This window comes from Heteronotia binoei, chromosome 1, assembly GCF_032191835.1.
Source record: "Heteronotia binoei isolate CCM8104 ecotype False Entrance Well chromosome 1, APGP_CSIRO_Hbin_v1, whole genome shotgun sequence".
Classification (NCBI taxonomy): Eukaryota; Metazoa; Chordata; class Lepidosauria; order Squamata; family Gekkonidae; genus Heteronotia; species Heteronotia binoei.
In genome coordinates this window covers 28,919,399-28,935,374 of record NC_083223.1, presented here as the reverse complement: position 1 = coordinate 28,935,374, position 15,976 = coordinate 28,919,399, and the positions used below count along the sequence as shown (strand labels likewise).

The window sequence follows — 15,976 nt, the reverse complement described above, 5'->3', positions numbered from 1 at the left end:
TTTCAGGTGGAGGGAGTCATATTGACTCCAACAACAACAATCAACAATAACAACAATTCAGTTTATTGCGTTAGCACATATTGCCATAGCATCAAACAACCAGATTCAGCAATAAAACAAAAGAAACAAGAAGAGGAAAAAGGAAAAAAAAACAGAATACCTCGTGCCTTAATACAATAAGATACAATAAAACTCAATTTTAAAAACCAGATATAAAATTTAAAACATCAGAAAAAATTTAACCGGTACCACACTAGTAAGCTACCCAGAATAATAATAATGAACAATTAGTGTGGTACAGTCTTCATTTTCTTTTCCATAATGCCAGTCATAAATCTTGCAACTTGGAGGGTAATATGTCTATCTCTGTCAGACAGCAAGAAGACTAGTTTCTCCTGATTTGACTTACCAAAAAGAGAAGATAAAATACGATCCAGAAACCTATTCCGTTCAATCTTAAAATCAGGACAATAAAATAGGGAGTGATAGAGGTCCTCAATGGATGTTAGGAGGTCCTCAATGGATGTTACAAACTCTTTCCTGAAAAGGAATCTGCCTAAACCGGCCTTCATTGGCCAGTATTGGCAGTAAATCAAAGCGAGCCCTCGTGAAGGCTTTCCGGTGCTTAAAGTTCGTCAAATTTACAAAATATGGGGGAAGTAACAGAAGCGACAAGGGCAGCTGGCTATAGATCACAGAAGTTTTCAGTTCACCTATAATTCCCCTATCGGCTTGGATAGATTGGTCTATCAACCTTTGCTTAACCAAGGATTTAGCAATATCAAACCCAAGGGAGCCCAGGGAATCAACTGAAAACCCAAGCTTAGCCACTATTTCCAAAATAAAACTGCGCCACAATCTATCCTTCATTTCCCCATATGCCAAAATTAACAGTTAGGATGTCATATGGAAAATAATCTTCAGCCAGAAATTAATAGCCAATTTATAAAGTTCTTACATGAGGGAGGGATAACTCCAGTCCAGTCATTGGCGAAGGTGTTGAAAGAGGAACCACAAGAAGCCTACGTGTAAATTTATTCTGGGAGACTTCTAGAGAGTGGAGATTTCCAGAGGCCCATACTGGTGCTCCATAGAGCAGCTGCGGTAATAATTTTCTTTGGTAAATTTCGACAGTTGGGCGTATAAGGCAGCCACCTTTTCTTCTATAAAATCGCAATAGTCCCACTGCAGCTTTTTCAGTATTATGCTTAGCATGGTCTATATGAGCGGCCCAGGAGCATGACTGATGAAACATGACACCTAAGTATTTAAACAAGGGAACCTGTTCGATTGGTTTCCCATCCAACCTCCAGTTAGAGTATTTAGGTCTATGAGCAAATACCATAATCTTAGTTTTGTCATAATTTACATGCAAAAGATTATCCTTGCAGTATTGACTAAAGCGTCTCAACAGTCTTCTCAGGCCAATTTGGGTATGAGAAATTAACAGAGTGTCATCTGCATATAACAGGACAGAAATAAATTTCTCACCAACTTTGACAGGGAAAAAGTGGGGACCTGCAAGAAAATCAACTATATCATTCAGGTATAGGTTAAAAAGAAGTGGAGCCAAAATACACCCTTGACGAACCCCTTTTGTTGTATATTGATTCCAGACATTAACTTCCTCCCCAAAGTTGTCTCCGAATTTCATACCTGCTCTAAGGTGGTTCTTCTCACATTCTTTTCAAACCCCTCTATGGATGATCTTTGAGTGGTCATCTGTGCATTCATAGCACCCAGCCTTCCCTTCTGCTGTCAGCCGAGTTGACTTATTTTTTTCTGGGTTGCTCAGTGGTCAGAAGGAACTCGCAGGATCACTGTCAGAAAAAAAATAAATTATGACATCGTTATTAATTCGACTGCCGATTGAAGGAAGCTAGAATTCTGCCTATATTAAAACTCTGAAATAGCACCACAAATGTAGTTTTAATTGCTAAGTTTTATTGTTTTGATACTGCAGCTTATAATTGGTGTTTTAAGTATTGTTAGCTGCCCTGAATCCATTTGCGGAGAGGGCAGGATAGAAATTTGAAGTGAAGTAAGGATCCTAGTACCCTTCTTTGGACATACACTGTGGAGTTCCCGAGCCTGCTCAGAAATGGGGCATGAAAATCCTCACATTGGATCACCATTGGGGTTAGCACAGGTGCCATAATCCCAGGAGTGTGAATGCACAGATGACCACTCAAAGATCATCAGTTACAGACAAGTAACCTTTTTATCTCAATTCTTAAGGGGAGTTATAGTAACTCAAACTGGCAGGAGCAAGCCATTATGGGAAAAGAGAACCAAGAAAGTTCCCCTATACTCTTACGTAAGCATGTAGTTCATAAATAATCAAGGTTATCAATCTGAAACTTCAGAATAATAACACTGACCAAATGCAAACTTAACTTTTTGATTCTAGTGTGAGGCAGCTTTTGGTCTGAAGATGACTGAAAAAGCTAGCATTAGTTTAAAATTTTGCTTTGTTTGATTCCTGCAGAAAAAATCAATATGTGTGGCATTCTCAGCCGTTATAAATAGACTTTCAGTTTGCCATAAGCCTGGTCACCTGGAACAAGTTTCGCTTGGCTCCAAGGCGGGGAAGGGGGCAATGACAGACTTAACTTTCCTCCTCTTCTCAAAGAGGCTGTTACTGTTGCATATGCACTCAGTTCACAAAGCCCGCTAGTTTTTGTGACCAGGAGAAGGATGAAGGTGCTAAGATGCTGTTACATGGGGCTCAGCAAGAGGTGTTGGAGAGAGGAGCAAGGGAATGCTGAGCAATGACTGAAGGATGCCTCTTAGGTCTCAAGCCTGCATGGTATTTCAGCTAGCAGTGTTCAAAATATGCTTTCTAATTATTTTGAGCTAAGTAATGACTTGGATGCCCCAGGCTAGCCTAATCTTATCAGATCTTGGATGCTAAGCAGGGTCAGCCCTGGTTAGTACTTGGATGAGAGACCACAAAGGAAGTCCAGGGTTGCTATGCAGAGGCAAGAAATGGCAAACCACTGAATATCTCTCTCCTTGAAAACTCTATGAGGATTGTAATAAGATGACTGTGACTTGATTGCGCTTTCCACCACCAATCAAACTAAGTATTCATGCAGGATATGAACACCAAATCTGTTGGGATGGGTTGTTAAAGTTGTCCATGTGATGTACACAGGATTATTCAGTGATGTCCTTTTGTTTTTAATTATAGACATGGGCTTTGATCCAGACTCGACATTTTTGCAGACATATGGCCTTCCACTTGTGGAAGTTTTCTTCCCTCTGCTCTTCTTCAGCTACTCAATTATGGGGGGGAAAATTGCTGCTACTTTTTTCATGCTGTAAGACAATGGTCCCCATTGACACCAGGGACCGATTTAGTGAAAGACAGTTTTTCCAAGGCGGGTGGTAGTTTCAGGATGATACAGTTGTTCATTTTATTTCTATTACATTGTAATATATAATGAAATAATTATACCACTCAAAGCCCGATTGCTAACAGCCCGCAGACTGGTACCGGTCTGTGGCCCAGGGGTTGGGGACCCCTGCTGTAAGAGAAATAGTCAAATATATACAAGTGAGATTTGTATTGGATGTAAGTCTTCAAACAGCTATATGTGATGTTTCTTTAAGACTCTGGGACATCGAATGTGGAGCCTGTTTAAGAGTACTAGAAGGGCATGAAGAACTGGTTCGATGCATCAGATTTGATAACAAGAGGATTGTAAGCGGAGCCTATGATGGGTATGTGCTGAAAGAGGTCTCTCCAGTTTTTAATGCTTTCTGTGATGCGTTTAGGGTTTGCATATCTTTATAATTTTCTTTTCACCACTTACTCTTCACAGTAAAATCAAAGTTTGGGACTTGCAAGCTGCTCTTGACCCTCGTGCACCAGCAAGTACATTGTGCTTACGCACATTAGTGGTATGTAGGCATTGATGTATTTGTAATTTGTATGTGCTGATACGTTAACACTGAGTTTATTTTTGGTATCTAGCAATTGAACAAAAAGGCTTCTTCGCACCAGTATAAACCTGAAGCTAAAGTATTAGTGGGCATATTTCTGTGGGAACATCAGGTCTTCAGGATCAGAGTCAGAATGCTCTGAAATGTTACCAAAGCAGTAGATTGTTCCAAGTAGAAATCTACATGCTTCTCACTCCAGCTTTAAGAAAATCTTTTATGCTATTTTATGTTCCCTCATCCAGTCTGCCAGAAGTATGACCATGAAAGAAGTAGCCTCTGATAATTACAAAAAAGGAGATTGGATGATTCCCCGTCCCCCAGTTTCATATTTTAGTATAGATACCTTGTCTTTGCAATTGAAAGGTGCATGCATTTAGAATCTGAGATGTGTTGCTTTTGTTCAGATGCCTAGAATTAAGTTTTTAGTTGGATTCCAAGTATTTCAAAGGAATATATGCCAAACTTTACACACTTGAATCAGATTGGACAGCAGGGAACATGCAATTGTGTGGGTGTAAAGTGAGCTGGTACAGAAACTTTTTCATTTTAAGAATAGTTTTATTCCGGTTGTACCCTTCATAGTATTGCAGACTGTGGTGAGTGGCAAGCGTTCTAAAAGCAACTGAGATTTTTTCATGTTCTCCAATCACCCTCCCGGGATTTGAAGATGTCATATAGTCTTTCTGGGGCCAGGGAGTGGACTGAGAGTGCTCATCATTTTGCAGTTTGGAAAGAAGCCATTGCATGTGCAGCTGTGACTCCAAATGCAATTTCCATTGGGAACGGCACTGTTGATGCTTGATCCTTGGGCATGATTAAAAATTATATATAGTAAAAGCTGAATGGAACGAAACTTAAACTTTTATTTTTCTGTTCAGCTGTATGGGAACGTATTTCAGATGTATTCCAGATTTTTGAATTTCACTGCTGATTATTTTTTGCAGTAAGTTTTCAGATGGCCTCCAATCTGTTTTTGTAAAAATCTTTGTAATCTATTGTACATAGAGATCCATTGCTCAGAGCTTCCAAAAGCAGAACTGACTTCAACTATGAATAGGTTTTCTACTATAGTAGCTATTCCATTTCATTCCATGAAGAGTAGCTCTGCATTGTGTAAGGTCTATTTTTTCTGTCCTAGTTTGTTGCTCCACCCCACCTCACTTTACCTATTCCAAGATTTCCAGAAATATTCCCACAGGTTTTGGACATGGCTTTTCTTAATTGGCTTCAGCATACTTGAGGTTTCTGATATCTGGGTTTCTGGTTTCTGGTATCTATCCTATAAATAAAATGTCCTGAACTGAATGCTCCAGACTAGCCAAATCTTGTTAGCTCTTGGAAGCTAAGCAGGGTTGGCCTTGGTTAGTATTTGGATAGGAGACCACCAAAGGGTTGCTTCACAGAGTTAGGCAATGGCAAACTAACTGTGAGCAACTCTTACTGAAAATTTTACAGGGTTGCCATAAGTCAGCTGCAGTTCGACAGCACTTTTCGTCATGATCATCAATAAAATACTGAAGGTGTCCTCATTTTCTGTCTATATATCCAAGCACAGTTCTTAGTGCATCTTCACATTTAGGGATGCTGGACTATCATTCATACTTAACATGTGTGCTCAGGGTTCTTAGGGATCATGCTTGTAACAAATGCAGTTGTCACACAGAGTGAAGCCACTCCTAAATGTGTGATTTCCTTCATGTGTAAAAATTAATACTAATGTATGAATCTTGTGAGAAGAGTCTTCTGACCCTGTTAACAGTTACTCTTTGCAATTTTCCAGGAACACTCAGGACGTGTTTTTAGACTCCAGTTTGATGAATTTCAGATTATTAGTAGCTCTCACGATGATACCATTTTGATTTGGGATTTTTTAAATGTGCCCCCCAGTGCACAAAATGAGACACGCTCTCCATCCAGAACATACACTTACATCTCCAGATAACAGTCTGCAATTTACTACTATCCAAGGTAAACTTTTATTATTGTAAGCTTCTTTTTTTGGCAGAAATGATAAGGTGATTTTTTTTAAGGCTTTTATTGAGGTTTTCTAAGCATGGTAAGCATTGAACTGTTGAGTGTCTCACATTTTAACAATAATTGGCTTGGACTGCATTTTCTTCAGAATGCTGCTCAAAAAATGTCCTTTGTGTTTTCATCACTTTTTAAGGAGGCAGTCAATGCTCAGTCAATAAGGGTGACAGTAAATATGATAATACAAGAGACATACATTGTAAATTGGAGACTCAGTTCCTTGGGTCCCATCTCCCAACACCACCAAAAATGGATTCTACTTCTCATTACTGAAATTTGGGGAGTTGGAACACCAACCAGCTGTGCAAACTGAATGTTCCAGTTTTTAAAGAGTTGGGTAGGACTTCTTTTTTAAAAAGAGAGAGCGAGCCCAAATGGGCTCAGAATGATGATGTAAGGGGACTTCCGGGGTTGGAAAATGCCAAGCTGAACTGCTTCACAGAAGGGGAGCAGGCTGGAACTTCTGTTCGGGATAGTGGAAGGCAATCTAATGCCTACTGCCTACTTTTCTCAGACAGAGATTAGTCCAAGATATGCACAGGAAACTTGCATATCCTTGGCTAAAAAGGAGATTTACCTTGGCTAAAAGGGAGTCCCGGGGGGGGGGCTCCTTTGAAGCTTTGCGGGGTCTCCAGAGACGAGTTGCATTTTCATCACCTGCAGAAGTTTCCAGAGTCATTTATTTGACATAAGCTCGACAGGATCCTAACCTTTTTTGATACTACTAAACATCTAAAGCTACACAAGACCAGTGTTGATCTGGATAACTACAGAAAAGGTACTGATTGCTATCTTTCATTCTGGGACTAATTAAAGTTAAACAAAATAAAATCAGAAGGTGGGAAATTGAAATATTGAAAGCTTGGAAGAAGAAAGGAAGAAGGGGCGAAATTTGGACTTTGTAAATTTAAAGGACAATGCTAAAAAGTGGAAATGAATTTATTGTTTGGTCTACCTGCGGTTTTTGAGAAAAAGCCCCATCGTCATAGAATTGCAGCTCTTACAGTCAACACAGGAAATATGTCAAGTATCGTAAGATCTCTCTACCAGCAAAAACGGGATTTGATGGCAAGTAAAGCAGGAAGTAATGGATGAAAAAAGGAAATCACCGAAGCAGCCAGCCTACTCTAGAACTATAATTTCATAGAAAAACATCGGCGGCCATTGCTGGGAGGCTAAAGTTTAAATAAAACATTTGAGGTGTTCGGGACATTAAAAATTGGTGGAGCCGACAGAGATGATTATAAGGTAAATGCTATTGGACATTATTGTTAATAACTATTTCAGAGGTCTTTAGAGGAAAAAAGAAAAAATGTTTAAAGTGAGGCAGAAAGTCGCGACCGCTGTTTTGGGGAAAATAAAAACTTTAAAAATTAATATCTGAGCCCAGGAGGCTCTGAGGACGGCGAAATTAGGCTCATTGAAGAAAGCAAGCTTCATTCTTTTAAACCTGATAGTTGGAATTTAATTTGGTGAGGTCAAAATTTTCAGTGTTTTTACATGTCAGACCACAAGCAAACCCATGCAAGGACTGCTTCATTGGAAAAAATGCAGGACCAATTAGATGCAATGGAAGCCAAGATAATGAAAGGGATGAACGAGATGATAACTGCTTCCAAAAAAGATATTAGAAAAGATGTTGAAGAGCTAAAAAAAGATATAGAGGATCTCGGGAATGAGACTGTGGTAACATCAAAGAAAGTGCAGGAGGTGGAAGGGAGAGTGAAAGTATTTGATTCCACCTTGTTAAAAATACAAGAAAAAGTGGCAATTCATTACTGTAAATTAATGGAGACCCAGATACGTCTGAGTGGAGTACCTAAAGAAACTGACTCGAAAGAATATATAATAAAAATAATTGCAGAATTTCTGGAGGAAGATCCTGAAGGGACTAGAAGTATGTATGACTATATGTATAGAGTGAACTCACTTCATGCCAAAAAAAAAAAATCTACAAAGAGATGTGGTTATAAGATATATGACAAAAGAAATGCTGGGAAAGATCATGAATAAAAACTTTGAAAAGACATTGATAGTGGGAGGCAGTAGAGTAAGAATTATGAAGGAGTTGCCAAGACAAGTGATAAATGACAGAAGAGCATATAGGAAATTGACAGAAAAATTACGGGACAATGAAATGAGGTATAGAAGGTTTGAGCTTTGAACTTCAAGGAAAAAGGATTACAATTACAAACACACAGGAACTGAGTAGATTCTATGAAGAACATAAAGAATTTGCACCATGATGGATTACAGATTGTTATCTTGGAATGTAAATGGACTAAATTCACCACAAAAAAGAAAGGCAACATTTCATTGGATTAAAAAGCAAAATTGTAATATCGTTTGCCTACAAAGAAGTACATATCAAACAAAAGGATTACAATTTTTTTTTTTTGAATAAACAATTGGGACTAGAATTTCATTCATTGGCTGAACAGAAGAAAAGGGGAGTGATTTTTTATATTAAACAAGAATTGGATCTGAAATTAGTGTTTAAAGATAAAAATGGAAGATTTGTAGCGGTAGAAACAATATTAAATGCAAAAAAAAGTTGTTATTGGAACTATGCACTAAATGGGGCAAAAGATGTTTTTTTAAAGACATTATACAACAATTTGATAAAGTGACATATGATCAAGTTTTGATAATGGGGGACTTTAATGGAACAATTCAGAATACACTGGAAAGGTCTGGGGGGGGGGGAATAAGGAAGCAAAATTGCCAGTCTTTTTTTTAATTGGTCAAACAAGAAAACCTGGAAGATATATGGAGAAAATTTAACCCTGAAGGTACAGGACTATACCTTTTTTTCAGCAAGACATAATACTTTTCCCAGAATTGACATGTTGTGGGGCACTAAGGATTTAGGCCTTATAACAAAGAAAATGGAGATTTTACCTAAAATAGGGGCTGATCATAACCCAATAATGTGGATTACAAAATTTCTAAAAAGTCGAGAAGATGGAGATTAAATGAAGATTTACTACAGAATAAAGAAATAGTGACATCTCTAGAAAATGAAACTAAAGCTTTCTTCCAAATAAACGATAAAGAAGATATAGAATTTCAAACGGTGTGGGATGCTTATAAAGCAGTAATGAGAGGAATATTGATTACATTGAATAATAAAGACAAGAGGGCAAAAGAAAAACAGATGCTGAACTTTCAAAATGAAATAAAGGCCAGGGAAAAAGAAAATTATGAGGGAGATTACAATATTACAAACACAAATGAGACATTTGTTAAATAAATAACTGGAATGGAATCTGAAAAGATTACAGCAGAAATTTTTTGAGGGAGCAAACCTGGAAAATATTTGGCCTGGCAACTGAAAACAAAGAGAGAGAGCAAAATTATTAATAAAATTGTGGCTGATGGAAGAGAGATGGTGGATGAAGAAGGAATAAAAAGAATTCTTTAAGTACTATGCCAAATTATTTAAGGGTGTTAAAATAAAGAAAGAAAAGATGGAAGCGTATTTACATAATATTAAAATAGCACCCTTAACAGAAAATATGAAAAAAGTTTTGAATGATCCAATTGAAAAAATAGATATTGAAGCAGCGATCAATGTAATGAAAAATGGAAAGACACCTGGACCAGATGGATATACAGCTAAATTTTTTAAAACCTTAAAAGAGGAATTAATACCGAATCTTCAGAAATTGATGAACATAATAAGAACAAAAGGGAAAATACCAAATACATGGAAGGAAGCTGTTATTTCAATGATTTCAAAATAAGATAGAGATGACACAAATGTAAAAAATTATAGACCAATCTCTCTATTAAATAATGATTATAAAATATATACAGGAATATTGGCAGAATAGCTTAAACAATATTTGATAAATTTTATAAAGGAGGATTAAGCGGGGTTTCTTCCCAAAAGGCAAATAAGAGACAATATTAGAACTGTTGTAAATATTGTAGAATATTATGAAAGACATCCAGAAAAGGAAGTAGCATTGTTCTTTGCAGAAGCAGAGAAAGCATTTGATAATTTAAACTGGGACTTTATGTTTGCAGTAATGGAGAAAATGGAGTTGGGGGAAAACTTTAGAAGGATGATAAAAGCAATATATATTGAACAATGTGCAAGGCTATGTATAAATGCAGATCTTACAGAAGATATGATAATTAGCAAAGGTACAAGACAAGGCTGTCTGCTTTCCCCACTGTTGTTTATATCTTACTGATGCAAATCCAAGAAGACAAAGAAATAGAAGGATTAAAAGTAAAAGGATTTACTTATAAATATAGAGCATTTGCAGATGATATAATGTTTATAAATGAAAATCCCATACAAGTAACACCTTTGTTAGCTAAAATACAAGAATATGGAGAATTGGCGGGACTTTATATTAATAAAGAATTAATCAAAACTTCTCTGTAAAAATATGCAAGTAAATAAACAAAAGGAATTGCAGAAGCTAACGGGTTGTGAAGTTACCTCTAAGGTAGAATACTTGGGTGTGGAGATAACAATGAAGAATATTGATTTGTTTAAAAACAATTATGAGAAGTTATGGCGTAAAATGGATGAAGATATGATAAAATGGAATAAACTTAATTTGTCACTGCTGGGCAGAATAGCTGCAATTAAAATGAATATTCTGCCAAGAATAATGTATTTGTTTCAAACTATTCCGATTGTGAAAGACAGTAAACAATTTAATAGATGGCAAAGAAAAATCTCAGGGTTTGTATGGGCTGGGAAGAAACCAAGGATTAAAATGAAAAATTTAACAGATGCAAAAGAGAGAGGAGGATTCCAATTACCAGATTTAAAATTATATCATGAAGCAGTTTGTTTAGTGTGGATAAAATAATGGGTGATGCTGTTAAATAAAAAACTCTTAGCGTTTAGAAGGTTATAGAAATAAATTTGGCTGGCACGCTTATATGTATTATGGAAAAAGGACGATGGATGGGTTTTTTTCTCACCATTACGTAAGAAACAATTTGTTAAATACGTGGATTAAGTATAAGAAATATGGGGATGAGAGAAAGCTGTTATGGATAGTGCCAGCAGAAGTAATAAAAATAACAGCTGAGACGGGTGAAGAAAAGTGGTTGTCATCCAATCAATTATTAAAAATACAAAGTGGCAAAATAGAATTGAAAACTGCTGAAGAGTTGAATAATAAATATGATTGGTTCCAAATGCAGCAAATAAAGAGTTTGGTGGAAAATGATATTAAAACTAAAGGAATAAGAAAAGAGCAAACAGAAATGGAAAAAGTTCTGCTTGGAGATAATGAAAAATTAATTTCAAAACTATATAAATTACTTTTAAAATGGTCTACAGAAGATGAAGTAGTGAAATCTCAAATGATTAAGTGGGCAATTAATGTAAATAAAGAAATACAGATGGAAACTTGGGAATATTTGTGGAAGAATTCTATGAAGCTTTCGACATGTCATAGTATTAAAGAGAACTGTTTTAAAATGGTGCATAGATGGTATATGACTCCTAAAAAGTTAGCAAAGATGAACAATAAGATGCCAGACAGATGTTGGGAATGTAAAAAACATGAAGGTTCTTTCTACCATATGTGGTGGACTTGTGAAAGAGCAAAAATTGGCAGATGATTCAACAAGAAATTTCTAGGATCTTGGAATATGAATTTAAGAAAGTTGCAAAGACTTTTCTGTTGGGATTATAAATGGAAAAATTTCCAAAAGAAGACAGAACTATAATTTGGTACTTGCTTTCAGCTGCTAGGACATTGTATGCGCAGTTATGGAAGCAAGAAAAAATACCAGAGAAATGGGATTGGATTGTAAAAGTTATGACATGGAGTGAAATGGACAAATTAACAAGAATTTTGAGACTATGACTTAGAAGTTTTTAAGAAGGAGTGGAAAAAGTTCAGAAGATATGTAGAAAAAGAGTGGTAAATAAAAGGACATTGGACAATTTTTGATAATGATTAAGTTTTAGAAGGAAAAAGAATATTAATCTTTGTTTTTTATTAGTTAAGGGTACCTTTAAATATTAGTATTTTAAGTATATAACACTGGCGAGGGTCAAGTAACGGGGGGAGGGGTGGTTAGAAAGTAATATATGGGATAGATTTAAAAAAACTTATTAATTATTCAAGAAAGAGATATTGTTTCCATATGTTACAAATAAAATTGTTTTAACCCAGAATGATGATGTAAGGAGAGGAAAGGTTCCCCACCCCAGCCATTTCTCCACATGAAAACTTGGAGGAGTTATTTCCACAGTTTTGCTACCTTGCATGCACAGATATGAGTCTACTTTCAGATGGGGAAATGGCTTGAAAGGAACACAACTCTCATTTAGACATATTCTCTCTCTCTCTCTCTCTCTCTGCTCTCATTAGCTGAGAGCAGTTTGAACACAGAGAGAGAACTGGAGGAGAGTTTGGCAAGGAAGTCAAACAGGAAAAGTTAACTCTGAGGAATACAGAGATCCCTGGTCCAGTGTGATTACTTCCTGTAGAGAATGTAGAATTCAATGAACAGTACTGGTGTTCCAAGAGAAGGAGTTTAGGTACTGGGAAGAGGGTACCAGCCTTCTGGGCACTAAAAGAGTCAGCAGTGATATGAATAAAGTGTATTAGAGTGTTTGGGAAAACACCAGAACAAAAGTCTCTCAATATAAGGATCTAAGTGACAGTGAATAATTTAAGTGCTTTTCATTATTAGCCTGATATATAGGTACTAAAGTTTGTGCTCATACTAGTTTTACCTATGTAATATCAACCCCTGATTTCACCTGACCTTTCCCTTTAATGTTAAATAAAACCTTTTATTATTTTTTGAATTTTAAAAGCATTTCAGGTGCCATTTTCAAGGGCAATCCTATCCCTTCCATTAGGTTCCTGGGCTGAGCAAATAGTCAAAATATATATTTTACTGACAGGGTGGGACAGCCAGAGTTTCTTCAGAGAAAAAGAAAACAGGTTACCAGGGCTGCTCAGTCAGTGAGGGTGCAGAGAAACAAAGGGAAATCTAGCCTCTGAGGGAAGGAATTGGAAGGGGGTGGATCATACCTGGCATCTCAAAGGATCTTGGGTAACCAGGAGGTTGGTGGGGAGATAATCTGTTTAAACCTGGAACAGTAGACCTGTATGGTGTGACTTCTTGTAATATAAAGACAGTTTTGGTATATGTTGGGGGAAGAGACTGTGGCTCTGTAGTAAAGCATATATTTTGCATACATAATATATCAGGTTCCATGCCTAACATCTGAACTTAAAGGACCCCAGTAGTAGGTTATAGGAAGATTTTTCTCTGCCTTGAGAACTTGGAGAGAACTTTCAATTAGAATACACAGTCTTGCACTAGGTGGACCAGTTGCCTGACTTTACATAATACAGATTCATATGTTGGTTTTCATGTATTTTTATTAATTCTTTCATGCACGCATTCATTTCTGTCTTCAATTTCTAGCTCTCCCTCCCCACAAGTGGTCTCTGGATGGGTAGCAACAAGCAGCATAAAACAATCAAAGACATTGTAAATCATTGTAAAGATAAGATAAAATATCAATTAAGGTACCATTTAAAATTATAATTTAAAATTATCAAGAAGGTGAAATAAATTATCATTCCATATGGGGCTCCACATCTGGAAAAGGTAGATCAGATTAAATCACTTCTGCATGATATTAATAGCCCTGTGTGCAAAGAGTGGGGCCGGTTTGAGTAGTAAATAGGCAGGTGGTATGGTGTCCACTGCCTCAACCCAAGGCCTCTCTGTACCAGACAAAGCAGGACCACAGTTTGAATAGAGTCCAAAACAAAAAAGAAAACTGTGTAGCACCAAACAATTTCTGAATCAATTATTCAAACATGCCACAATGTACCAGAATAAATTTGTATCACAATAGAGATATCCAGTCATACAATGTCCATTATTTTTCATATCAATTCCTCATTAATTTCTTTTCTTCTTTTGGTATAAAAAGAAGTCAAGGCAAAATGTCTTTTCCCTCTATTGTCAAAATAGCCGAAGTGAAGGGGTACCCGTTTCAATAGATAGACTTTCTTCAGTCCGCAGCTTCATTCACCCATAATCAGGGCTATACATACTATCATAACAGAAGACTGGCAATTACACACAATCTCACAGAGAAAAGCAAAAAATATGAAGACATGAAAAACATTCACTCATTGCCAAATAACATCATTTGAAGCACCGTTCTAAGTCAGTTTAACGGATAGTAATTCCCACATTCTATTGCCAGTATTGCTTCTTCTGATGAGCATGCACACACACAATACTAATACACTTTCATTAAAATTGGATACAGCTGTTGGGTTTGCTGCCACACTGGAAAGAACATTCTTTCTTTCTTACTTATTTTATTCGATTTTAGCTTGCCCTTCCCGTGGAATAGGCCCAGGGTGGGTTTCATCATAAAAAGATAATCAACAGTTAAAACCAATGGAGAGTAAAATGACAAAACAGTTAAAACAGTGGAGAGTAAAATGACAAATTCTGCCTCACAAGCATGGCCTATTGTCCAGGTCCAGGTGGTCCTACAACACTGGGATGAAATGAAAGGGGGAGGCCAACAGCAAATGACATCTGCTGCCTCAGCTGAAAGCCTGGTGAAAAAGCTTCCTTTTACAGGCCCTGCGGAACTGAAGTAAATCCCACAGTGTCTGGATCTCCAGGGGGAGCTCATTCCACCAGGCAGGGGCCAGGACCAAAAAGGCCAGTCAGACGTCTCTGGGGCTGGGTATCACCAAAAGGTGTTGGGTTGCTGTGGGGCTCATACAGGATGAGGCGGTACTGGAGGTATGCTGGCTCCTGACTGTATAGAGCTTTGAAGGTAAGTACCAACACCATGAACTGGATCTGGTACTCAATAGGTAACCAGTGCACAGGATGGATCCATGCCCACACAGGCAATGACATCAACATCTGTGCAGCAGTGTTCTGCACCAGCTGGAGTTTCCAGAGCAGGGTCAAGGGCAGCTCAACATAGAGTTACAATAATCTAGCCTGGAAATGACTGTTGCATGGGTCACTGTGGCCAGGTCATGGGGGGCGAGATACAGGACCAACCGTCTGACCCACCTCAGATGGAAAAAGGCTGATCTGGTAGTGGTGGTAACCTGGGCCTCCATAGTCAGAGAGGCATCCAGGAGTACTCCCAGACCATCCCCGATATGGGCACCATCAAAGAAAGGATGGGAGCCTGATCTCTGATCCCAGTCCCCTGTAACCTAGACAAAGGACCTCTATCTTCAATTTCAGCCAGCTCTGCTGAAACCAACCAGCCAAAGCTTCCAATGCCCTACCAAGTTCCTCCAGGGCCAAATTTGGGTGGCCATACATCAGCAGATAGAACTGGGTGTCATCTGCATATTGATGACACCCGAGCTCATATCTCTGGATAATCTGGGTGCATTTAGATGTTAAGTAACATTAGGGAAAGAATTGCTCCCTGCAGTACACCACATTGTTATGAGTGCTGCTGGGATAGTTCACCCATGAGTGCCACCTTCTTTCCCTGACCCTGGAGAAAAGAGACCAGCCACTGCAATGCCAGCCCCTGTATCCCTGCATTGGCAAGGCGGTGGGCTAACACATTGTGATCGACCATATTGAACGCAGCTGACAGATTAAGAAGGATCAGCAGCACCGAACTGCCTCAATCCAGATGCCTCCAAAGATCATCCACGACACTTTAGAAAAAAACTTAATGTATGGACAACATGCACAACTAAAAGAATGATTTATCTCGAGCATCAGTGAGTTCCGGGTTATGTCGCCTTGAGCTCAGCAGGGTCAACAGGTTGTCTTGCCTGTGGCTCCTCTGAGTCAGGCGGGTGGAGGGGTTCCACAAATGTGACACCCCCAAAAAAGACCCTGAAGGGGTCTTTTGGCATGGGACTTTTACAGCAAGTCATGGGTGCAGCGGCGGCTGTTCCTGTTCTTCCTGTATGCCCCAAAGCTCCACCTGTCATGACAACCAATACAGCAGAAAGAGGTGAACACCCAAACACTT

At 38.0% G+C, this 15,976-nt stretch overlaps 1 protein-coding gene across 5 annotated transcripts in view; it reads left to right on the top strand.

Annotated features, from left to right (window-relative positions):
* The window catches only part of FBXW11 (F-box and WD repeat domain containing 11), a 412,946-nt gene that overhangs the window by 381,919 nt on the left and 15,051 nt on the right, over positions 1 to 15,976 (top strand). For all 5 annotated transcript variants that reach the window (XM_060232907.1, XM_060232882.1, XM_060232913.1 and 2 more), the window contains 3 exons: positions 3,616 to 3,726; positions 3,828 to 3,906; positions 5,729 to 5,916. In XM_060232907.1, coding sequence (XP_060088890.1) covers positions 3,616 to 3,726; positions 3,828 to 3,906; positions 5,729 to 5,890 — 352 coding nt within the window. In that variant the 3' untranslated portion in view covers positions 5,891 to 5,916. The remainder of the gene's footprint in view (positions 1 to 3,615; positions 3,727 to 3,827; positions 3,907 to 5,728; positions 5,917 to 15,976) is intronic.